The sequence below is a fragment of the Salvelinus fontinalis genome, chromosome 6 (assembly GCF_029448725.1).
Source record: "Salvelinus fontinalis isolate EN_2023a chromosome 6, ASM2944872v1, whole genome shotgun sequence".
Taxonomy (NCBI): Eukaryota; Metazoa; Chordata; class Actinopteri; order Salmoniformes; family Salmonidae; genus Salvelinus; species Salvelinus fontinalis.
The window spans coordinates 14,361,298-14,387,513 of NC_074670.1; the positions used below are offsets into that span (position 1 = coordinate 14,361,298).

Here is a 26,216-nt window from a genome sequence, read left to right on the forward strand (position 1 = left end):
CTCCCTTCTGCAGGCCGCCGACCGCTCCCTCACTTCCTGTCACCTGACCTCTGACCTCCTCATAGGCGACCTGGCCATCACCCAGGGAAGGCACTACTGGGCATGCTCGGTGGAGCCCGGCTCCTACCTGGTCAAGGTGAGAAATAGAGATTTTGTGTGTGTGTGTGTGTGTGTGTGTGTGTGTGTGTGTGTGTGTGTGTGTGTGTGTGTGTGTGTGTGTGTGTGTGTGTGTGTGTGTGTGTGTGTGTGTGTGTGTGTGTGCATACGTGCGTGGGTGTGTGTAATTTACTCAATCTAATTTCTAATTTTTCTCTCTGCGTTCCTCAGGTGGGAGTTGGACAGGAGGCCAAGCTCCAGGAGTGGTTCCACCTTCCCCAGGACATGACCAGCCCCCGGTGAGAGAGGAGAGAGTGAGGTAGAGGGAGGGGTGGAGAGGGAGGGGGGGACAGAGGGAGGGATGGAGAGGGAGGGGGGAAGAGGGAGGGGGATGGAGAGGGAGGGGGGAAGAGGGAGGGATGGAGAGGGATGAGGGACAGAGGGAGGTAGAGGTAGGGATGGAGAGGGAGGGGGGGGGGCAGAGGGAGGTAGAGGTAGCGATGGAGAGGGAGGGCGGACAGAGGGAGGGATGGAGAGGGAGGTAGATGTAGGGGGGACAGAGGGAGTTAGGGAGGGATGGAGAGGGAGGGGGGAAGAGGGAGGGATGGAGAGGGAGGGGGGAAGAGGGAGGGATGGAGAGGGATGGGGGACAGAGGGAGTTAGGGATGGATGGAGAGGGAGGGGGGGACAGAGGGAGGTAGAGGTAGGGATGGAGAGGGAGGGGGGACAGAGGGAGGGGGGACAGAGGGAGGTAGAGGTAGGGATGGAGAGGGAGGGGGGACAGAGGGAGGTAGAGGTAGGGAGGACAGAGGGAGGTAGAGGTAGGGATGGAGAGGGAGGGTGGACAGAGGAAGGTAGAGGTAGGGAGGACAGAGGGAGGTAGAGGTAGGGAGGACAGAGGGAGGTAGAGGTAGGGAGGACAGAGGGAGGTAGAGGTAGGGATGGAGAGGGAGGGGGGACAGAGGGGAGGTAGAGGTAGGGAGGACAGAGGGAGGTAGAGGTAGGGATGGAGAGGGGGGGGGGACAGAGGGAGGTAGATGTAGGGAGGACAGAGGGAGGTAGAGGTAGGGAGGACAGAGGGAGGTAGAGGTAGGGATGGAGAGGGAGGGGGGACAGAGGGAGGTAGAGGTAGGGAGGACAGAGGGAGGTAGAGGTAGGGATGGAGAGGGAGGGGGGACAGTTGGAGGTAGAGGTAGGGAGGACAGAGGGAGGTAGAGGTAGGGAGGACAGAGGGAGGTAGAGGTAGGGAGGACAGAGGGAGGTAGAGGTAGGGAGGACAGAGGGAGGTAGAGGTAGGGAGGACAGAGGGAGGTAGAGGTAGGGATGGAGAGGGAGGGGGGACAGTTGGAGGTAGAGGTAGGGAGGACAGAGGGAGGTAGAGGTAGGGAGGACAGAGGGAGATAGAGGTAGGGAGGACAGAGGGAGGTAGAGGTAGGGAGGACAGAGGGAGGTAGAGGTAGGGATGGAGAGGGAGGGGGGACAGTTGGAGGTAGAGGTAGGGAGGACAGAGGGAGGTAGAGGTAGGGAGGACAGAGGGAGGTAGAGGTAGGGATGGAGAGGGAGGGGGGACAGTTGGAGGTAGAGGTAGGGATGGACAGGGAGGGTGGACAGAGGGAGGGGGGACAGAGGGAGGTAGAGGTAGGGGGGGGGCAGAGGGAGGTAGAGGTAGTGGGGGCAGAGGTAGGGGGGGCAGAGGGAGTTAGAGGTAGGGAGGACAGAGGTAGGGGGGGGCAGAGGGAGGTAGAGGTAGGGGGGGGCAGAGGGAGGTAGAGGTAGTGGGGGCAGAGGTAGGGGGGGCAGAGGGAGTTAGAGGTAGGGAGGACAGAGGTAGGGGGGGCAGAGGGAGTTAGAGGTAGGGAGGACAGAGAGAGGTAGAGGTAGGGATGGAGAGGGAGGGGGGACAGTTGGAGGTAGAGGTAGGGATGGAGAGGGAGGGTGGACAGAGGGAGGGGGGACAGAGGGAGGTAGAGGTAGGGGGGACAGAGGGAGGTAGAGGTAGGGGGGGGGCAGAGGGAGTTAGAGGTAGGGAGGACAGAGGTAGGGGGGGCAGAGGGAGTTAGAGGTAGGGAGGACAGAGGTAGGGGGGCAGAGGGAGTTAGAGGTAGGGAGGACAGAGGTAGGGGGGCAGAGGGAGTTAGAGGTAGGGAGGACAGAGGTAGGGGGGGCAGAGGGAGTTAGAGGTAGGGAGGACAGAGGTAGGGGGGGCAGAGGGAGTTAGAGGTAGGGAGGACAGAGGTAGGGGGGGCAGAGGGAGTTAGAGGTAGGGAGGACAGAGGTAGGGGGGGCAGAGGGAGTTAGAGGTAGGGAGGACAGAGGTAGGGGGGCAGAGGGAGTTAGAGGTAGGGAGGGCAGAGGTAGGGGGGGCAGAGGGAGTTAGAGGTAGGGAGGACAGAGGTAGGGGGGGCAGAGGGAGTTAGAGGTAGGGAGGACAGAGGTAGGGGGGGCAGAGGGAGTTAGAGGTAGGGAGGACAGAGGTAGGGGGGGGCAGATGGAGTTAGAGGTAGGGAGGACAGAGGTAGGGGGGGCAGAGGGAGTTAGAGGTAGGGAGGACAGAGGTAGGGGGGGCAGAGGGAGTTAGAGGTAGGGAGGACAGAGGTAGGGGGGGCAGAGGGAGTTAGAGGTAGGGAGGACAGAGGTAGGGGGGGCAGAGGGAGTTAGAGGTAGGGAGGACAGAGGTAGGGGGGGCAGAGGGAGTTAGAGGTAGGGAGGACAGAGGTAGGGGGGGCAGAGGGAGTTAGAGGTAGTGGGGACAGAGGGAGTTAGAGGTAGGGGGGACAGAGGGAGTTAGAGGTAGTGGGGACAGAGGGAGTCAGAGGTAGGGGGGACAGAGGGAGTTAGAGGTAGTGGGGACAGAGGGAGTTAGAGGTAGGGAGGACAGAGGTAGGTAGAGGTAGGGAGGACAGAGGGAGGTAGAGGTAGGGAGGACAGAGGGAGGTAGAGGTAGGGAGGACAGAGGGAGGTAGAGGTAGGGATGGAGAGGGAGGGGGGACAGAGGGAGGTAGAGGTAGGGAGGACAGAGGGAGGTAGAGGTAGGGATGGAGAGGGGGGGGGGACAGAGGGAGGTAGATGTAGGGAGGACAGAGGGAGGTAGAGGTAGGGAGGACAGAGGGAGGTAGAGGTAGGGATGGAGAGGGAGGGGGGACAGAGGGAGGTAGAGGTAGGGAGGACAGAGGGAGGTAGAGGTAGGGATGGAGAGGGAGGGGGGACAGTTGGAGGTAGAGGTAGGGAGGACAGAGGGAGGTAGAGGTAGGGAGGACAGAGGGAGGTAGAGGTAGGGAGGACAGAGGGAGGTAGAGGTAGGGAGGACAGAGGGAGGTAGAGGTAGGGAGGACAGAGGGAGGTAGAGGTAGGGATGGAGAGGGAGGGGGGACAGTTGGAGGTAGAGGTAGGGAGGACAGAGGGAGGTAGAGGTAGGGAGGACAGAGGGAGATAGAGGTAGGGAGGACAGAGGGAGGTAGAGGTAGGGAGGACAGAGGGAGGTAGAGGTAGGGATGGAGAGGGAGGGGGGACAGTTGGAGGTAGAGGTAGGGAGGACAGAGGGAGGTAGAGGTAGGGAGGACAGAGGGAGGTAGAGGTAGGGATGGAGAGGGAGGGGGGACAGTTGGAGGTAGAGGTAGGGATGGACAGGGAGGGTGGACAGAGGGAGGGGGGACAGAGGGAGGTAGAGGTAGGGGGGGGGCAGAGGGAGGTAGAGGTAGTGGGGGCAGAGGTAGGGGGGGCAGAGGGAGTTAGAGGTAGGGAGGACAGAGGTAGGGGGGGCAGAGGGAGGTAGAGGTAGGGGGGGGCAGAGGGAGGTAGAGGTAGTGGGGGCAGAGGTAGGGGGGGCAGAGGGAGTTAGAGGTAGGGAGGACAGAGGTAGGGGGGGCAGAGGGAGTTAGAGGTAGGGAGGACAGAGAGAGGTAGAGGTAGGGATGGAGAGGGAGGGGGGACAGTTGGAGGTAGAGGTAGGGATGGAGAGGGAGGGTGGACAGAGGGAGGGGGGACAGAGGGAGGTAGAGGTAGGGGGGACAGAGGGAGGTAGAGGTAGGGGGGGGGGCAGAGGGAGTTAGAGGTAGGGAGGACAGAGGTAGGGGGGGCAGAGGGAGTTAGAGGTAGGGAGGACAGAGGTAGGGGGGCAGAGGGAGTTAGAGGTAGGGAGGACAGAGGTAGGGGGGCAGAGGGAGTTAGAGGTAGGGAGGACAGAGGTAGGGGGGGCAGAGGGAGTTAGAGGTAGGGAGGACAGAGGTAGGGGGGGCAGAGGGAGTTAGAGGTAGGGAGGACAGAGGTAGGGGGGGCAGAGGGAGTTAGAGGTAGGGAGGACAGAGGTAGGGGGGGCAGAGGGAGTTAGAGGTAGGGAGGACAGAGGTAGGGGGGCAGAGGGAGTTAGAGGTAGGGAGGGCAGAGGTAGGGGGGGCAGAGGGAGTTAGAGGTAGGGAGGACAGAGGTAGGGGGGGCAGAGGGAGTTAGAGGTAGGGAGGACAGAGGTAGGGGGGGCAGAGGGAGTTAGAGGTAGGGAGGACAGAGGTAGGGGGGGGCAGATGGAGTTAGAGGTAGGGAGGACAGAGGTAGGGGGGGCAGAGGGAGTTAGAGGTAGGGAGGACAGAGGTAGGGGGGGCAGAGGGAGTTAGAGGTAGGGAGGACAGAGGTAGGGGGGGCAGAGGGAGTTAGAGGTAGGGAGGACAGAGGTAGGGGGGGCAGAGGGAGTTAGAGGTAGGGAGGACAGAGGTAGGGGGGGCAGAGGGAGTTAGAGGTAGGGAGGACAGAGGTAGGGGGGGCAGAGGGAGTTAGAGGTAGTGGGGACAGAGGGAGTTAGAGGTAGGGGGGACAGAGGGAGTTAGAGGTAGTGGGGACAGAGGGAGTCAGAGGTAGGGGGGACAGAGGGAGTTAGAGGTAGTGGGGACAGAGGGAGTTAGAGGTAGGGAGGACAGAGGTAGGGGGGGCAGAGGGAGTTAGAGGTAGGGGGGACAGAGGGAGTTAGAGATAGGGAGGACAGAGGTAGGGGGGACAGAGGGAGTTAGAGGTAGTGGGGACAGAGGGAGTTAGAGGTAGGGAGGACAGAGGTAGGGGGGGCAGAGGGAGTTAGAGGTAGTGGGGACAGAGGGAGTTAGAGGTAGGGAGGACAGAGGTAGGGGGGGCAGAGGGAGTTAGAGGTAGTGGGGACAGAGGGAGTTAGAGGTAGGGAGGACAGAGGTAGGGGGGGCAGAGGGAGTTAGAGGTAGTGGGGACAGAGGGAGTTAGAGGTAGGGAGGACAGAGGTAGGGGGGGCAGAGGGAGTTAGAGGTAGGGAGGACATAGGTAGGGGGGGCAGAGGGAGTTAGAGGTAGGGAGGACAGAGGTAGGTGGGGCAGAGGGAGTTAGAGGTAGGGAGGACAGAGGTAGGGGGGGCAGAGGGAGTTAGAGGTAGGGGGCAGTAAAGAAGTGGTTCCAATGACACTAAAAGTAACTAAGTAAACTCAGTCTCCCCCTGTCCTCCCTCTTCCTCACTCCCCATCCCCCCTTCTCTCTCCCCGTCCTCCCTCTTCCTCACTCCCCATCCCCCCTTCTCTCTTCCCGTTCCCCCTTTCTCTCTCTCCCCCTTCCCTCATCCCCCTCCGCTCTCCCCTCCCCCTTCCCTCTCTCCAGCTATGACCCAGACAGTGGCCATGACAGTGGGGCTGAGGATTCCCCAGACTCCTCCCCTCCCTTCTGCTTCCTCACCATGGGCATGGGCAAGGTCCTCTTACCCCAGGGGGCAGCAAACTTACACCACAGTACCCACAGTACCCATGGGAACAATCATGGCCCCCCTACTGCCCCCCTGCCCCCGCGCCTGGGGGTTTGTCTGGACTTCGAGAAGGGACGGGTCACGTTCTACGACGCCCACTCGCTGCGCACCCTGTGGGAGGGGCATGTGGATTGCTCTGCCCCTGTGTGCCCAGCCTTTTGTTTCATTGGTGGAGGGGCACTGCAGCTGCAGGAGCTGGTGGCCAATCGGAGCACAGAGGAGCCACCGCATAGAAGGGTCACCATCCAATCACGCGCCACCAATTTAGGTAACTGAAGAAGTATGGAGTGGAATGATGTGGAAAGAACCTTTATCAACTTGATGTTTACTTTTTTATGTGTAGGTTTCATTTGTAATGTCTGCCACTGTTGATGATGTACATTATGCAGAATAGAAGAATGTCAATGTCCCGGAATCCAGTGGATTGTAAAGCGTTCTGCAGGTTACATCAGGGTGTATTCTGCTGTGATTCCAACTGTTACTGTTAATGTGTTGCATCTGAAAAGGACTCATGAGTGGAACGTTTATTGTTAAAGGACTCATGGGTGGAACGTTTATTGTTAAAGGACTCATGAGTGGGACGTTTATTGTTAAAGGACTCATGGGTGGGACGTGAACTGTTAAATGACTCATGAGTGGAACGTTTATTGTTAAAGGACTCATGGGTGGGACGTTAACTGTTAAATGACTCATGAGTGGAACGTTTATTGTTAAAGGACTCATGGGTGGGACGTTTATTGTTAAAGGACTCATGGGTGGAACGTTTATTGTTAAAGGACTCATGGGTGGGACGTTTATTGTTAAAGGACTCATGGGTGGGACGTTTATTGTTAAAGGACTCATGAGTGGGACGTTTATTGTTAAATGACTCATGAGTGGGACGTTTACTGTTAAATGACTCATGAGTGGAACGTTTATTGTTAAAGGACTCATGAGTGGGACGTGAACTGTTAAATGACTCATGAGTGGAACGTTTATTGTTAAAGGACTCATGAGTGGGACGTTAACTGTTAAATGACTCATGAGTGGAACGTTTATTGTTAAAGGACTCATGGGTGGGACGTGAACTGTTAAATGACTCATGAGTGGAACGTTTATTGTTAAAGGACTCATGGGTGGGACGTTAACTGTTAAATGACTCATGAGTGGAACGTTTATTGTTAAAGGACTCATAGGTGGGACGTGAACTGTTAAATGACTCATGAGTAGAACGTTTATTGTTAAAAGACTCATGGGTGGGACGTTAACTGTTAAATGACTCATGAGTGGAACGTTTATTGTTAAAGGACTAATGGGTGGGACGTTAACTGTTAAATGACTCATGAGTGGAACGTTTATTGTTAAAGGACTCATGGCTGGGACGTTAACTGTTAAATGACTCATGAGTGGAACGTTTATTGTTAAAGGACTCATGGGTGGGACGTTAACTGTTAAATGACTCATGAGTGGAACGTTTATTGTTAAAGGACTCATGAGTGGGACGTTTACTGTTAAATGACTCATGATTGGGACGTTTATTGTTAAAGGACTCATGAGTGGGACGTGAACTGTTAAATGACTTGTGAGTGGGACGTTTATTGTTAAAGAAGTCATGAGTGGGACGTTAACTGTTAAATGACTCATGAGTGGGACGTTAACTGTTAAATAACTTGTGAGTGGGATGTTTATTGTTAAATGACTCATGAGTGGGATGTTAGCTGTTAAATGACTCATGAGTGGGATGTTAGCTGTTAAATGACTCATGAGTGGACGTTATCTGTTAGGACTCATGTTACCTGCACTTCACATAGATCTTATTGTTTGAAACCAAACCAAAATGCTCACATTGTGGAAGATTCTCTCATAAGCTTCAAAATAGTATTACAAATCAAGATGGTATAAATATCTATTCTATATTTTGAGACAAAATAGAGATTAATGGCATTTACACATTATGGATAGAAAGGATTTTGCATAAATCATGTGTTGATGTCAATGAGAAGATTTAGGATGTGTGTGTATTCACCTGAATTAAAATTATAATACTTATTTTGTCATTCTCATCTGAGCTGGCTGAATATTTATACTGTTTTATAGCTTTTTATTCATTGCTTTTATGATTATTATGACTGGCAATAATACATTTTTACTCAACAGATTATTAGTAAAAAGATAGATCTTACAGTGTCGAGGCTCAGACTGTCAGTATTCATAAAGTATATTGAATGTGTGTGTGTGAGAGTGTGTATATTTACTTGAATGCATGTGTGTATGTGTGTGAGAAAGAGTGAGAGACAGAGAGAGGGAGATATATATATATATATATATATATATATATATATATATATATATATACAGAACGTGTCAAAAGTTTATTTTTACTATTTTCTACTATTGTAGAATAATAGTGAAGACATCAAAACTATGAAATAACACATTTGGAATCATGTAGTAACCAAAAAAGTGTTAAACAAATATATTTGTGGAGGCCAGGTCATCTGATGCAGCAGTCCATCATTCTTGATCAAATAGCCCTTTCACAGCCTGGAGGTGTGTTGGGTCATTGTCCTGTTGAAAAACAAATGATAGTCCCACTAAACCAGATGGGATGGCGTATCGCTGCAGAATGTTGTGGTAGCCATGCTGGTTAAGTGTGCCTTGAATTCTAAATAAATCACAGACAGTGTCACCAGCAAAACACCCCCACACCATCACACCTCCTCTTCCATGCTTCACGGTGGGACCAGCACATACAGAGGTCATCTGTTCACCTACTCTGCTTCTCACAAAAACACCAGTTGGAACCAAAAATCTCAAATTTTGACTCATCAGACCAAAGGACAGATTTCCACCAGTCTAATGTCCATTGCTCGTGTTTCTTGTCCCAAGCAAGTCTCTTCTTCTTATTGGTGTCCTTTAGTAATGGTTTCTTTGCAGCATTTCGACCATGAAGGCATGATTCACGCAGTCTCCTCTGAACAGTTGGCTTTGAGATGTGTCTGTTACTTGAACTCTGCGAAGCATTATTTGGGCTGCAGTCTGATGTGCAGTTAACTCTAATGAACTTATCCTCTGCAGCAGAAGTAACTCTGGGTCTTCCTTTCCTGTGGCGGTCCTCATGAGAGCCATGTCTTAAAGTCATGATGGACTGTCGTTTCTCTTTGCTTATTTGAGCTGTTCTTGCCATAATATGGACTTGGTCTTTTACCAATATCTGCTGTATACCCCCACCAACCTTGTCACAACACAACTGATTGGCTCAAATTGAAGGAAATCAATTCCACAAATTAACTCTTAATAAGGCACACCTGTTAAAACCTCTTTGTGCTAGACGTGGCGCTAGCGACCCAACTCGACAACATCCGGTGAAATTGCAGAGCGCGAAATTCAAATGATAGAAATAGTAATATTTAACATGAATGAAAATATAAGTGTCATACATTAAAAAAAAGCTTAACTTCTTGTTAATCCAGCCGCTGTGTCAGATTTCAAAAGGCTTTACGGCGAAAGCACACCATGCGATTATCTGAGGACAGCACCCCACACACAAAATAATTTAAAACATTTTCCAACCAGGCAGGTGCGCCACGAAAGTCAGAAATAGCGATAAAATAAATGCCTTACCTTTAAGATCTTCTTCTGTTGGCACTCCAAAAGGTCCCAGCTACATCACAAATGGTCCTTTTGTTTGATAAAGTCCTTCTTTATATCCCTAAAAACTCAGTTTAGCTGGCACGCTTCATTCAATAATCCACTGGTTTCCCTCCTTCAAAATGCATACAAAATTAATCCCAAACGTTACCAATAAACTTCTCCAAACAAGTCAAACAACGTTTATAATCAAACCTCAGGTACCCTAATACGTAAATAAACAATACAATTTAAGATGGAGAATCGTTATTGTCTTTACCGGAGATAAACAACAAAGTACGCGCTCTTATCCACGTGCATGAAAACACTACAGCGAAAATGGGAGCCACTTTAAAAAACTACAAATTCTAGCTAATTTTTCCAAAAACAAGCCTGAAACTCTTTCTAAAGACTGATGACATCTAGTGGAAGTCCTAGGAACTGCAATCTGGGAGGTTTTCCCTTCATATTAAACATGACAGACATTAGAATCAGTGGTGGGCTGAATTTCTTTTTTTCTGGATGGTTTGTCCTCGGGTTTTTGCCTGCCATATCAGTTCTGTTATACTTACAGACATTATTTGAACTGTTTTAGAAACTTTAGAGTGTTTTCTATACAAATCTATCCAATTATATGCATATCCTAGCTTCTGGGCCTGAGTAACAGGCAGTTTACTTTGGGCACGCTTTTCATCCAGGCATCAAAATACTGCCCCCTAGCCCAAAGAGGTTAATTGAAATGCATTCCAGGTGACTACCTCATGATGCTGGTTGAGAGAATGCCAAGAGTGTGCAAAGCTGCCATTAAGGCAAAGGGTGGCTACTTTGAAGAATCTCAAATATAAAATATATTTTGATTTGTTTAACACTTTTTTGGTTACTACATGATTCCATATGTGTTATTTCATAGTTTTGATGTCTTCACTATTATTCTACAATGTAGAAAATAGTAAAAATAAAGAAAAACCCTTGAATGAGTAGGTGTGTCCAGACTTTTGACTGGTACTATATATATATCAGTAGAGCCTGCTGAGGGGAGAACGACTCATAATAATGACTGGAATTAAGTGAATGGAATGGTATCAAGAACATGGTTTCATGTGTTTGATACCACTCCATTCCAGTCGCTATTATGAGCCGTCCTCCCCTCAGCAGCCTCCACTGATATATATCTAGAGAGAGTCCAGTCCAGTCCAATCTGTTGCTCGGAGGTCTGGCTGTAACAACCATGCTTTCTGTTCTGTCTGTGCTGAATGATCTGGTTGTAAAATACAGTTGTCTTATACCTTACAACACTTGAATGACTTTAGACTGTAGCATCTCCCTCATTTAGACTTTGCCATGCTGGCAGAATGTTTGTAAACGTCATGAGAAAAAGGAATAAACAATTCAACAGTTCCATTGAGGTGTTATGTGGATGATGTTCTATTTCAGGAACTAGCACATATCAGTGTTGAGGACCAGACAGGGAGAGGAATCACTGGGCCATTCAACAACCCTGCATACTTCTGTCGTCATCTGGAAAATGAAGTCAAATTTAGAACATAAGACACTGGTCATTAGTTATTACATCACGTTGAATGGACGGGTCGTTATGAGAAAATTCATGGCTCTTTGAACTCTGATTCAGCGTCTGATTTCATCACAGCTTTTGTTTGGTTCTCTCTGGCCTCACATAGGGAAGAGCAGGAAGCCACTGAAGGAGCAACGTTTATTTGAATCTTCATAGAGACCATAGCCTGAGGGAAGGTAGATGTAGATTAAGTCCCCCTCCTGCAGAGTCACTGCATTAGATACATACTGATGCCCTTCCTGGCTATTCTACTGATTTGACAATATTTCATGCTACTTATTCTTAAATAAGGATACACCCATATATGCCGATGTGCAGACGTCCATGCCAGAGAATCTGAAGTAGTGACCTCCTCTCAATGGGACTGTGAAGACATCTGCAGGGAGAGAATAACACTGTCTCTCATGAACACTGGAGCAGCCTGTTAGTGATGTAGGTGTCTGTTACTAATGTCATATACGTAGTAGCAGTACCTGTCACTGGACTGTAGGTGTCTGTTACTAATGTCATATACGTAGCAGCAGTACCTGTCACTGGACTGTAGGTGTCTGTAACTAATGTCATATACGTAGCAGCAGTACCTGTCACTTCTGTCATTTCTTCTTGTTTAATTAAGGACAATTGTGCCTATTTGTCAGGTGTTGGTGAAAAATTGGTGAGGTGTGATTCAACGTCACTTCCTGTTGAATTTGCAGACGTGTCTGCTGTGCGTTTTGTTGCTGTGCATTTTGCTGTTTTGCTGTGCGTTTTGCTGCCAACTTTACTTTGCTAGCTGCCAACTTTACGTTTTGTTTTTAAGTACCGTTTATATTTGTAGTTTTTCCATCGCAACTTTTTTTCTCCTCATTCAACTTTTTCACTCCGGACGCTTTATCTGGACATGGTTCGTCAGCATCTTCAACAGCCGAAGCTAAGTAGTAACATTAACATGATGTCTTCTAATTGCAGTCGCTGTACTCATAATATACAGGAGAACGATCGCCTTACGGCGAAAATAGCTGTGCTGCAAGCCCAGCTTCAGACGCAATCGTTAGGCAAGGGTAATTTCAGTGTAGGAAAGGAATAAACAGCGTCTGTGCCACCAGTAAGCACAGATAGTAACGTTAGTATAAACCCCCCCGCACAGTCCCCGCAGCCGGACAACTTTCTCATGGCTTCTGGAGGGAAATGCTGTAGGAATGCTCAACTGGTGTCGCTCATTCAGCCGACAGAAACTTTCAACCGGTTTTCCCCATTATGTAGCGAGTCGGAGTCTGAGGCTGAGTCTTCTCTTGTCTCTACTCCTCCCGTTACGGGGTCTGAGACGCCGAAGGCTCCAACCATTAGCTCTGACAAATTGAAAACCCTAGTCATTGGCCCTCCATTACCCGCAGTATTAGACTTAAAACGAATCACCCAGCGATCATACACTGTTTACCAGGGGGCAGGGCTACCGACGTTAAGGCTAATCTAAAGATGGTGCTGGCTAAAGCTAAATCTGGCGAGTGTAGAAAGTATAGAGATATTGTTATCCACGTCGGCACCAACGATGTTAGGATGAAACAGTCAGAGGTCACCAAGTGCAACATAGCTTCAGCGTGTAAATCAGCTAGAAAGATGTGTCGGCATCGAGTAATTGTCTCTGGACCTCTCCCAGTTAGGGGGAGTGATGAACTCTACAGCAGAGTCTCAGCACTCAATCGCTGGTTGAAAACTGTTTTCTGCCCCTCCCAAAAGATAGAATTTGTAGATAATTGGCCCTCTTTCTGGGACTCACCCACAAACAGGACCAAGCCTGACCTGCTGAGGAGTGACGGACTCCATCCTAGCTGGAGGGGTGCTCTCATCTTATCTACCAACATAGATAGGGCTCTAACTCCTTTAGCCCCACAATGAAATAGGGTGCAGGCCAGGCAGCAGGCTGTTAGCCAACCTGCCAGCTTAGTGGAGTCTGCCAATAGCACAGTCAGTGTAGTCAGCTCAGCCATACCCATACCCATTGAGACTGTGTCTGTGCCTCGACCTAGGTTGGGCAAAACTAAACATGGCGGTGTTCGCCTTAGCAATCTTATTAGGATAAAGACCTCCTCCATTCCTGCCATTATTGAAAGAGATCATGATACCTCACATCTCAAAATAGGGTTACTTAATGTTAGATCCCTCACTTCAAAGGCAGTCATAGTCAATGAACTAATCACTGATCATAATCTTGATGTGATTGGCCTGACTGAAACATGGCTTAAGCCTGATGAATTTACTGTGTTAAATGAGGCCTCACCTCCTGGTTACACTAGTGACCATATCCCCCGTGCATCCCGCAAATGCAGCCTACTCAATCACTTTTTATAGCTACTGTTTACAGGCCTCCTGGGCCATATACAGCGTTCCTCTCTGAGTTTCCTGAATTCCTATCAGACCTTGTAGTCATAGCAGATCATATTCTAATTTTTGGTGATTTTAATATTCATATGGAGAAGTCCACAGACCCACTCCAAAAGTCTTTCGGAGCCATCATCGACTCAGTGGGTTTTGTCCAACATGTCTCTGGACCTACTCACTGCCACAGTCATACTCTGGACCTAGTTTTGTCCCATGGAATAAATGTTGTAGATCTTAATGTTTTCCCACATAATCCTGGACTATCGGACCACCATTTTATTACGTTTGCAATCGCAACAAATAATCTGCTCAGACCCCAACCAAGGAGTATCAAAAGTCATGCTATAAATTCTCAGACAACACAAAAATTCCTTGATGCCCTTCCAGACTCCTTCTGCCTACCCAAGGACGTCAGAGGACAAAAATCAGTTAACCACTTAACTGAGGAACTCAATTTAACCTTGCGCAATACCATAGATGCAGTTGCACCCCTAAAAACGAAAAACATTTGTCATAAGAAACTAGCTCCCTGGTATACAGAAAATACCCAAGCTTTGAAGCAAGCTTCCAGGAAATTGGAACGGAAATGGCGCCACACCAAACTGGAAGTCTTCCGACTAGCTTGGAAAGACAGTACCGTGCAGTACCGAAGAGCCCTCACTGCTGCTCGATCATCCTACTTTTCCAACTTAATCGAGGAAAATAAGAACAATCCAAAATGTCTTTTTGATACTGTTGCAAAGCTAACTAAAAAGCAGCATTCCACAAGAGAGGATGGCTTTCACTTCAGCAGTAATAAATTCATGAACTTCTTTGAGGAAAAGATCATGACCATTAGAAAGCAAATTACGGACTCCTCTTTGAATCTGCGTATTCCTCCAGGGCTTAGCTGTCCTGGATCTGCACAGCTCTGCCAAGGCCTGGGATCGGGAGAGACACTTAAGTGTTTTAGTAATATATCTCTTGACACAATGATGAAAATAATCATGGCCTCTAAACCTTCAAGCTGCATACTGGATCCTATTCCTACTAAACTGCTGAAAGAGCTGCTTCCTGTGCTTGGCCCTCCTATGTTGAACATAATAAACAGCTCTCTATCCACCGGATGTGTACCAAACTCACTAAAAGTGGCAGTGATAAAGCCTCTCTTGAAAAAGCCCAACCTTGACCCGGAAAATATAAAAAACTATCGGCCTATATCGAATCTTCCATTCCTCTCAAAAATTTTAGAAAAAGCTGTTGCGCAGCAACTCACTGCCTTTCTGAAGACAAACAATGTATACGAAATGCTTCAGTCTGGTTTTAGACCCCATCATAGCACTGAGACTGCACTTGTGAAGGTGGTAAATGACCTTTTGGTGGCGTCAGACCGAGGCTCTGCATCTGTCCTCGTGCTACTAGACCTTAGTGCTGCCTTTGACACCATCGATCACCACATTCTTTTGGAGAGACTGGAAACCCAAATTGGTCTACACGGACCAGTTCTGGCCTGGTTTAGATCTTACCTGTCGGAAAGATATCAGTTTGTCTCTGTGAATGGTTTGTCCTCTGACAAATCAACTGTGCATTTCGGTGTTCCTCAAGGTTCCGTTTTAGGACCACTATTGTTTTCACTATATATTTTACCTCTTGGGGATGTTATTCGAAAACATAATGTTAACTTTCACTGCTATGCGGATGACACACAGCTGTACATTTCAATGAAACATGGTGAAGCCCCAAAATTGCCCTCGCTAGAAGCCTGTGTTTCAGACATAAGGAAGTGGATGGCTGAAAACGTTCTACTTTTAAACTCGGACAAAACAGAGATGCTTGTTCTAGGTCCCAAGAAACAAAGAGATCTTCTGTTAAATCTGACAATTCATCTTGATGGTTGTAAAGTCGTCTCAAATAAAACTGTGAAGGACCTCGGCGTTACTCTTGACCCTGATCTCTCTTTTGACGAACATATCAAGACTGTTTCAAGGACAGCTTTTTTCCATCTACGTAACATTGCAAAAATCAGAAATTTTCTGTCCAAAAATGATGCAGAAAAATTAATCCATGCATTTGTTACTTCTAGGTTAGACTACTGCAATGCTCTACTTTCCGGCTACCCGGATAAAGCACTAAATAAACTTCAGTTAGTGCTAAATACGGCTGCTAGAATCCTGACTAGAACCAAGAAATTTGATCATATTACTCCAGTGCTAGCTTCCCTACACTGGCTTCCTGTTAAGGCAAGGGCTGATTTCAAGGTTTTACTGTTAACCTATAAAGCGTTACATGGGCTTGCTCCTACCTATCTTTCCGAGTTGGTCCTGCCGTACATACCAATACGTACGCTACGGTCACAAGACGCAGGCCTCCTAATTGTCCCTAGAATTTCTAAGCAAACAGCGGGAGGCAGGGCTTTCTCCTATAGATCTCCATTTTTATGGAACAGTCTGCCTACCCATGTGAGAGACGCAGACTCGGTCTCAACCTTTAAGTCTTTACTGAAGACTTATCTCTTCAGTAGGTCATATGATTGAGTGTAGTCTGGCCCAGGAGTGTGAAGGTGAACGGAAAGGCTCTGGAGCAACGAACCGCCCTTGCTGTCTCTGCCTGGCCGGTTCCCCGCTCTCCACTGGGATTCTCTGCCTCTAACAATGTTACAGGGGCTGAGTCACTGGCTTACTGGTGCTCTTTCATGCCGTCCCTGGGAGGGGTGCGTCACTTGAGTGGGTTGAGTTACTGACGTGATCTTCCTGTCTGGGTTGGCGCCCCCCCTTGGTTTGTGCTGTGGTGGAGATCTTTGTTGGCTAAACTCGGCCTTGTCTCAGGATTATAAGTTGGTGGTTGAATATATCCCTCCAGTGGTGCGGGGGCTGTGCTTTGGCAAAGTGGGTGGGGTTATATCCTTCCTATTTGGCCCTGTCCGGGGGTATCTTCGGATGGGGCCACAGTGTCTCCTGACCGCTCCTGTCTCAGCCTCCAGTATTTATGCTGCAGTAGTTTGTGTCGGGGGGCTAGGGTCAGTTGGTTATACCTGGAGTACTTCTCCTGTCTTATCCAGTGTCCTGTGTGAATTTAAGTATGCTTTCTCTAATTCTCTCGTTCTCTCTTTCTTTCTCTCTCTGAGAACCTGAGCCGTAGGACCATACGTCAGGACTACCGGGCATGACGACTCTCTGCTGCCCCAAATCCCCCTAGCCTTGCTGCTATTCCAGTTTCAACGGTACTGCCATCGGTTACGGAACCCCTACCTGTCCCAGACCTGCTGTTTTCAACTCTTAATGATCGGCTATGAAAAGCCAACAGATTTATTCCTGATTATTATTTGACTATGCTTGTCATTTATGAACATTTTGAAAATCTTGGCTCTCTCTAATTTTTCTCCTTCTCTCTTTCTTTCTCTCGGAGGACCTGAGCCCTGGGACCATACGTCGGGACTGCCGGGCGTGGTGGCTCCTTGCTGTCCCCAGTCCGCCTGGCCTTGCTGCTGTTCTGCCTGCGGTTATGGAACCGCCACCTGTCCCAGACCTGTTGTTTTTCAACTCTTAATGATCGGCTATGAAAAGCCAACTGAATATTATTCATGATTATTATTTGACCATGCTTGTCACTTATGAACATTTTTGAACATCTTGGCATAGTTCTGTTATAATCTCCACCCGGCACAGCCAGAAGAGGACTGGCCACCCCTCATAGCCTGGTTCCTCTCTAGGTTTCTTCCTAGGTTTTGGCCTTTCTAAGGAGTTTTTCCTAGCCACCGTGCTTCTACACCTGCATTCTAGCTGTTTGGGGTTTTAGGCTGGGTCTCTGTACAGCACTTCGAGACATTAGCTGATGTACAAAGGGCTATATAAAATAAACTTGATTGATTGATTGACTGGACTGTAGGTGTCTGTAACTAATGTCATATACGTAGCAGCAGTACCTGTCACTGGACTGTAGGTGTCTGTAACTAATGTCATATACGTAGCAGCAGTACCTGTCACTGGACTGTAGGTGTCTGTAACTAATGTCATATACGTAGTAGCAGTAACTGTCACTGGACTGTAGGTGTCTGTTACTAATGTCATATACGTAGCAGCAGTACCTGTATGTGGGTTGTAGGTGTCTGTTACTAATGTCATATACGTAGCAGCAGTACCTGTCACTGGACTGTAGGTGTCTGTTACTAATATCATATACGTAGTAGCAGTAACTGTCACTGGACTGTAGGTGTCTGTTACTAATGTCATATACGTAGTAGCAGTACCTGTCACTGGACTGTAGGTGTCTGTTACTAATGTCATATACGTAGTAGCAGTAACTGTCACTGGACTGTAGGTGTCTGTTACTAATGTCATATACGTAGTAGCAGTACCTGTCACTGGACTGTAGGTGTCTGTTACTAATGTCATATACGTAGCAGCAGTACCTGTATGTGGGTTGTAGGTGTCTGTTACTAATGTCATATACGTAGTAGCAGTACCTGTCACTGGACTGTAGGTGTCTGTAACTAATGTCATATACGTAGTAGCAGTACCTGTATGTGGGTTGTAGGTGTCTGTTACTAATGTCATATACGTAGTAGCAGTACCTGTCACTGGACTGTAGGTGTCTGTTACTAATGTCATATACGTAGTAGCAGTACCTGTCACTGGACTGTAGGTGTCTGTTACTAATGTCATATACGTAGCAGCAGTACCTGTATGTGGGTTGTAGGTTTCTGTTACTAATGTCATACACGTAGCAGCAGTACCTGTATGTGGGTTGTAGGTGTTGCCAATGTTGGTGAAGACTTGGTGTAGATCAGTTGGGTCTCAGTATCGAAAAGTCCTACCTTTCTTGAGTTAGACAAACCAGCAGAGAAGGCCAGCTTTGGCCTGTCTCTGAGCACAACATAGTTCAATAAGTTACTGTATGTTGAGTAAGATAAATTCATAAAATTAACATATTCCCACACCACATTAGATACAATGAGTTTCTGAAAGTCTGTTTGTCTTACCTGTGTACTCTCTCTTTAGCCCCTCCACTTCCCCTTTCAGTTCCTCCACATCCCTCTGTTCCACCACCATGTTCCTCAGCTCCACTCTCTGTTCCACCACCATGTTCCTCAGCTCCACTCTCTGTTCCACCACCATGTTCCTCAGCTCCACTCTCTGTTCCACCACCATGTTCCTCAGCTCCACTCTCTGTTCCACCACAATGTTCCTCAGCTCCACTCTCTGTTCCACCACCATGTTCCTCAGCTCCACTCTCTGTTCCACCACCATGTTCCTCAGCTCCACTCTCTGTTCCACCACCATGTTCCTCAGCTCCACTCTCTGTTCCACCACCATGTTCCTCAGCTCCACTCTCTGTTCCACCACCATGTTCCTCAGCTCCACTCTCTGTTCCACCACCATGTTCCTCAGCTCCACTCTCTGTTCCACCACCATGTTCCTCAGCTCCACTCTCTGTTCCACCACCATGTCTCTCAGCTCCTTCAGTTCAGTCCAGATGTCAGGCTGGGTGGTCAACGGTTCAGCATCACTCTCCCTGCTCTCTCCCCCTTCGCTGTGACCCTGATGTCATTCTCCCTAACCCCTCCACTCTCCCCCATGAGCCCATGTCCTAGACAGACAGAACAACAACACCAGCAGAGTTACAGCATCACTCATTCTGAAACAATACCTCTTCAGAACTAATGTAGTCTACTGGGCTCAGTCCCCTTCTTTACTTCTTTGGTCTTATTGAACCAATACATGAGACGTTGACACGTGTCCTCTGTGGAAAGTTCCAGATAGCCTTGGCAGTGTGATAAAACAGGGAACATTTTGCACAGACCAAAAGCAGGTCATGTTTATCTGATGCTGTGCATGTGGGACAATCAAACCTGTTACTTCTGTCTGTCTGTTTTGTGTCCTCTAGTAAGTAGGGTCGTCAGGTAGCCTAGTGGTTAAGAGTGTTGGGCCAATAACCGAATGGTCACTGGTTTGAATCCCTGAGCCAACTAGGTGAAAAATCGATAGATTGCTCTTGAGCAAGGCACTTAACCCTAATTGCTCATGTAAGTCACTCTGGATAAGACCGTCTGCTAAATGACTCAAAGGTAAGTAAATATAAAGCAGTAAGGTATCAGAAATATCACCATGGTTACCAAAGGGCTAGCTGCTAGAGTTATTATTACTATTAAAGCTGCACTAAGCCTATTGGAGGTCTAGGTACAGTCATCACCATAGTCTGTTCACCTAGATCCACAAGGTGGAGTTAACTTGAAGGGGAGGGAGAAGGGAGTGAGGGTTTAAGACAAAGCCTTGCCTCTGTGGCTGTTCTCAAAGCAACAGAGAAGGAGCAGGAAGTATCCAGGTAGTTAAATAGAACACACACACTCCCTCTGGTAACCTCCGGTCCTCACACACTGAACAGCCACTGTGCCACCTGACCAGCCTCATACAGGTAAGAGACACCTGCTGCTAGCTACACCTGATCTCCTCCTCTGAGAATGTGTGTGTGTTCTCTCTTTCCCTCTCCTCTCTATCTCACACATCTGTCTCCGTTTTCATGTGTTCTCTCCCTGTGACCAAACAATGCCAATAGTATGTCTGTCATATAAGAATGTTCCAGATGGGCCTGGCATGGGCTATATTATAAAGTTGTCATATTTTGATAGACTAATGGGACAATATGTGTGGGGAATGGCTCTCAGCACTTGGCTTTGCCCAGTTTAAATGCCAGGTAAACAGGAGTGGTATTATTTGCGCATGTCAACGTGTGAAAATGCTGCCAAGCGCCAAACTGCCAGAACTGGATTGGCAGTGTGTCCGCCCAGGCAGCCATTGTTCTGACAATCATTGTTCCACAGTCTCATAATGAGCCACCAGAATAGCTCAAGACACACCTGACTGTAGCATGTAACAATATAATAAATCACTGAGTAACACCATAATAATCACTGAGTAACACCATAATAATCACTGAGTAACATCATAATAATCACTGAGTAACATCATAATAATCACTGAGTAACACCATAATAATCACTGAGTAACATCATAATAATCACTGAGTAACATCATAATAATCACTGAGTAACACCATAATAATCACTGAGTAACATCATAATAATCACTGAGTAACATCATAATAATCACTGAGTAACATCATAATAATCACTGAGTAACATCATAATAAACACTGAGTAACATCATAATAAACACTGAGTAACATCATAATAATCACTGAGTAACATCATAATAATCACTGAGTAACACCATAATAATCACTGAGTAACACTATAATAATCACTGAGTAACATCATAATAATCACTGAGTAACATCATAATAATCACTGAGTAACATCATAATAATCACTGAGTAACATCATAATAAACACTGAGTAACATCATAATAATCACTGAGTAACACTATAATAATCACTGAGTAACACTATAATAATCACTGAGTAACATCATAATAAATACTGAGTAACACCATAATAATCACTCAGTCTGACAGAGGGATTATTATTTAAAAAAATTGAACATCACAAAAAAACAAAAATCTCATTAACAGAGAAAGGTTTATTTAAGCATACAGTTTGCATGGTTAGTGAATAGTTAAAGTGTAAATTGCCTTTCTTGATGGTCCCTGAGATGATTATTCAAGTTGAATTGAATTATAATTTAAATGGAGGAGAAGGAGGAAGAGGTGGTTTGTGATAGGAATTTATCAGCACAGCGGCAGCCAGGTGAACACCAGCCAGCTGAATACCAGACAGCTGAATACCAGCCAGGTAAACACCAGCCAGGTGAATACCAGCCAGGTAAACACCAGCCAGGTGAATACCAGCCATGTAAACACCAGCCAGGTGAATACCAGCCAGGTGAACACCAGCCAGGTAAACACCAGCCAGGTGAATACCAGCCAGGTGAACACCAGCCAGGTGAATACCAGACAGGTGAACACCAGCCAGGTCCAGGTAAATACCAGCCAGGTGAACACCAGCCAGCTGAATACCAGCCAGGTAAACACCAGCCAGGTGAATACCAGCCAGGTAAACACCAGCCAGGTGAATACCAGCCAGGTGAATACCAGCCAGGTAAACACCAGCCAGGTGAATACCAGCCAGGTGAACACCAGCCAGGTGAATACCAGACAGGTGAACACCAGCCAGGTCCAGGTAAATACCAGCCAGGTGAACACCAGCCAGCTGAATACCAGTCAGGTGAATACCAGTCAGGTGAACACCAGCCAGGTGAACACCAGCCAGGTGAATACCAGCCAGGTGAACACCAGCCAGCTGAACACCAGCCAGCCAGGTGAACACCAGCCAGGTGAACACCAGCCAGGTGAATACCAGCCAGGTGAACACCAGCCAGGTGAACACCAGCCAGGTGAATACCAGCCAGCTGAACACCAGCCAGCCAGCTGAACACCAGCCAGGTGAATACCAGCCAGGTGAACACCAGCCAGGTGAATACCAGCCAGGTGAACACCAGCCAGGTCCAAGTGAACACCAGCCAGGTGAATACCAGACAGGTGAACACCAGCCAGGTCCAGGTGAATACCAGCCAGGTGAATACCAGCCAGGTGAACACCAGCCAGGTGAACACCAGCCAGGTGAATACCAGCCAGGTGAATACCAGCCAGGTGAACACCAGCCAGGTGAATACCAACACTTTGCTTTGAAGTGACCAAACAGGTTTTAATCTGTAAAAGAGACAGAGGAGGAAAAAGAGGAACAGTGAAAGAAGCGAAAGTATTTCTCTCTGTCAAAGAGCTATATATCTTATGTGAGGTTTTACAAATATTTTAGGTATGTTGGTACCTGTGTGTCTGAGTGAGTGTTATTGGGTGGTGTGATCTCAGTCTATCTTTTCATCAACTATCTTTGGCTTTGGCTTTCATGTTAATCTTTGCACACATTTCTAACAATGAAGTTTCATAGACAACCAATTCCAACTTCAGACCATGCCCACCCTACTAGCATCTCTACCCTGGACGGTTCTGACTTAGAATATGTGGACAACTACAAATACCTAGGTGTCTGGCTAGACTGTTAACTCTCCTTCCAGACTCATATTAAACATCTCCAATCCAAAATCAAATCTAGAATCGGCTTCCAATTTCGCAACAAAGCCTCCTTCACTCACGCCGCCAAACTTACCCTAGTAAAACTGACTATCCTACCGATCCTCAACTTTGGCGATGTCATCTACAAAATAGCTTCCAATACTCTACTCAGCAAACTGAATGCAGTCTATCACAGTGCCATCCGTTTTGTTACCAAAGCACCATATACCACCCACCACTGCGACCTGTATGCTCAAGTCGGCTGGCCCTCGCTACATATTCATCGCCAGACCCACTGGCTCCAGGTCATCTATAAGTTTATGTTAGGTAAAGCTCCGCCTTATCTCAGCTCACTGGTCACGATAACAACACCCACCCGTAGCACGCGCTCCAGCAGGTATATCTCACTGGTCATCCCCAAAGCCAACACCTCCTTTGGCCACCTTTCCTTCCAGTTCTCTGCTGCCAATGACTGGAACGAATTGCAAAAATTGCTGAAGCCCGAGACTTATATTTCCCTCACTAACATTAAACATCAGCTATCTGAGCAGCTAACCAATCGCTGCAGCTGTACATAGTCCATCTGTAAATAGCCCACCCAATCTACCTACCTCATCCCCATATTGTTTTTATTTTATTTTCTGCTCCTTTGCACACCAGTATCACTACTTGCACGTCATCATCTGCTCATCTATCACTCCAGTGGTAATCTGCTAAAGTGTAATTACTTTGCTACTATGGCCTATTTATTGCCTTACCTCCTCACGCCATTTGCACACACTGTATATGGACTTTCTTTTTTTCTATTGTGTTATTGACTGTACGCTTGTATATTCCATGTGTAACTCTGTGTTGTTGTTTGTGTCGCACTGCTTTGCTTTATCTTGGCCAGGTCGCAGTTGTAAATGAGAACTTGTTCTCAACTAGCTTACCTGGTTAAATAAAGGTGAAATAAAAAATGTATTAATAAAAAGGCCAATTTTGAATATCTTTTATTGCCTTCTACAGGTTACTGCAATGGCATTTCTCCACCACTTGGGGGCAGTGCTGGCTCTTTCTTGTCTTGTCTCCATGGCCCAAACTGAGAAAAGTGAGCAGTCAAAATAGTATCCTTATTTAACACAATTTTCTCTCCTCGTGTATTTGTCTTTGCTGGATGGGAGGATGGACATTCCTAAGAGCAATAAGTGTCTCCCCCCCTTCCCTCTTCTATCTCCCTCTCCCTCCAGCCACTCCGCAGGGCTCCAGCAGGCCCATGACGAGAGCTCTGTTCCTCAGCTACAGCTCAGACGGAGAATCCCTCACCACCGAGCAGCTCCGCAGCCTCTTCTCCAATGAGTTCAGCCAGGTCCAGGTGTGTGAGTGTGCGCTTGTGTGTGTGTACTGAACTGAAAGGGCAGAATCCTAAACTGAGTCTCTCTCTCTCTGTGTGTGTCTCTCTCTCTCTCTCCCTGTCTCTCTCTCTGTAGGCGCTGAATGATCAGCTGCTGGAGGAGTTCATTGTGGCTTATGATGGAAATGGAGATCACAAGCTCGATATGATGGAGTTTGCAGATCTGGTCAAATTCATCACCAAAGACGGCCACTAGACAACACTGGAAATATATATTAATCCTGGGTTTATGATGGGCCTAACAATATCTGACACATAGAAAATGTAACATAGATCACAAAACCTGAAACATACACACATTCCTGATGAATAAATCTGTCTACTGCTTGTAGTCATTTAAACTCACAACCCACTTTACTTCAAGTGAATAACTAATTCTATAACAACGAAGTATGAGATATGCCTCTTGTATCCATGTAGGATTACTTACAGATGAGTAGTGGCTTACTTGAAGTGCCTACAGTGCAGACTACTAGGAGGCTGGCGAGGGGAGGATGGCTCATAACAAGGAAACCACGTGTTTGATGTATTTGATACCATACCACTGATTCCGTTCCAGCCGTTACTATGAGCCCGTCCTCCCCAATTAAGGTGCCACTAGCCACCTGTGCGATAGCATCAGTATGCTATTCCAAGCAAAACACCACAGTTCCCTCAACAGCTGTGCCTCCTGTTTTCTGTCGTCAGCACATCTGTATGTCTAACACACACACACACACACACAGAGGTGATCTAGCTTTTTCAGACAGGAGCACTTCCTCAGGGTGTGTGTGTGTCTTACTCTGACTAGAAAAACATTATTGGTTCTCCACAAAGACGTAGCCTTTTCCTGCAGTTAAATGACCTAGTGGCCTCATGGGTGGAATGTTATTCATATTTTTCATCATTTCGTAATTAATTAAAAAAATCTGGTGTTTCTATGTCAAACGGTTTTGTTATATTTCAGTCTTCTGTGATGTATATAAAGTGTAATATTGGCATACAAACTCTCACTGACTCACTATCTGACATGGTACAGGTGTCTTCTTTTTTTTAAGCCCATAACCATGTGTGTGAGGTATATACTTTTGTTTCACAGTAGATGTGTTTAAGACTACATAGAAACACTGTGTGACCCTGATTTATCCCACTGCAGTAACAACTGCTTTAGATCCTCTGTGTCTGTCAGCTCTCACAGCAGCTCAGAATATGTTGTTCATCCATGTTTCTCAAAGGTCAAATGTTGAAGTTCTTCCAAATGTCAAATTTTGATGTGTTTAAGGTTAAGTTTAGACATTAACTCAGAGTTTTTAAGGTTAGGGTTATGTTAAGGAATTAACTCCACATTCTTAAAGATAGGCATTAATGAATGGTTAAGATATTAACTCTGAATGGTTAAGGTTAGGCATTAATGAATGGTTAAGGTTAGGCATTAATGAATGGTTAAGGTTAGGCATTAATGAATGGTTAAGGTATTAACTCTGAATGGTTAAGGTTTGGTATAGGGTTAGGGTTATAGTATAGGCTTAAAACAACAATTGTAAATAACTTTCTATCGCTGGATTCAAACTTGCAACCTTTTCAAATAGAGGCAGATGCTACACAACGTCCTAGCAAACCTGAAACCTATTTGAAGGTAACAGCGCTCACTGTTGCCCCTGGTGTCCAGTTTCCACGTCATCTCCCGATGTCCTCAGACATGGATGGACGTTGAATACTGACTTGTATCACAGGTGACCTGGCTGTTAAATCCACCACCTGTTTGTCTGAGCAGATAAGAGAATTCAGTGGGATTCGGTATATAACTCCTTTACCAGACCAGGCCTCGGAGAGGGAAGAGGCTACTGGAGTCTATAGTAGAACTGGCTCTAGAAGGAAATCTATCTACTATCTATTGTTGAACAAAATGTTGCAGTTTAATGATCATCATAATCATCACACATCCATTATCTTTCAGGGGGGTGATGGGTAATCAAATATGAATCAGCAGAAAGAACATCCACACTGATTTGTTCTGCCAATAAAGTGGTGGTTTAATTCAAGTCACTGTGGTTTCCACTGTTTCCAGGTCTCTGTCAGTTTACTAACTACATTTCACAATGTCTCTCCTCTCCCTGTTGGCCACTAGAGACGGAGGTGTCTGTCTGTCAAACAGAATTCCTGTATACCATTAGAGGAGAGGAGAGGACAGGAGAGGAGAGGAGTAGAGGGAAAACAGGACAGTCAGACCTGGGACGTAAAGCCCTGAAGGCATACTGTGTAGGTACAATATTAGTAAGAAAGAGAGAGAGACAGACAGAGACATAGAGAGAGAGCGGGAGAGAGAGAGAGAGAGAGAGAGAGAGGGAGCGAGAGACAGACAGACATAGAGAGAAAGAGAGACAGCGAGAGAGAGAGAGAGAGACAGACATAGAGACATAGGGAGAGACAGGCATACAGACAGACAGACAGACAGACAG

At 47.1% G+C, this 26,216-nt stretch overlaps 1 protein-coding gene and 1 long non-coding RNA gene across 2 annotated transcripts in view; both read left to right on the forward strand.

Annotated features, from left to right (window-relative positions):
* Positions 1–10,846, forward strand: part of LOC129857118 (tripartite motif-containing protein 46-like) — a gene marked incomplete in the record, with an annotated part of 25,441 nt that extends 14,595 nt beyond the window's left edge. The window contains 3 exon segments of the mRNA XM_055925063.1: positions 1–136; positions 328–395; positions 5,698–10,846. Of these exon segments, the coding sequence (XP_055781038.1) occupies positions 1–136; positions 328–395; positions 5,698–6,115 (622 nt within the window).
* Positions 10,847–15,732: 4,886 nt separating this feature from the next.
* Positions 15,733–17,232, forward strand: LOC129857134 (uncharacterized). The gene is made up of 2 exons (XR_008759875.1): positions 15,733–16,578; positions 16,764–17,232. It is a non-coding gene; the product is annotated as an uncharacterized LOC129857134 (long non-coding RNA).
* Positions 17,233–26,216: the final 8,984 nt, after the last annotated feature.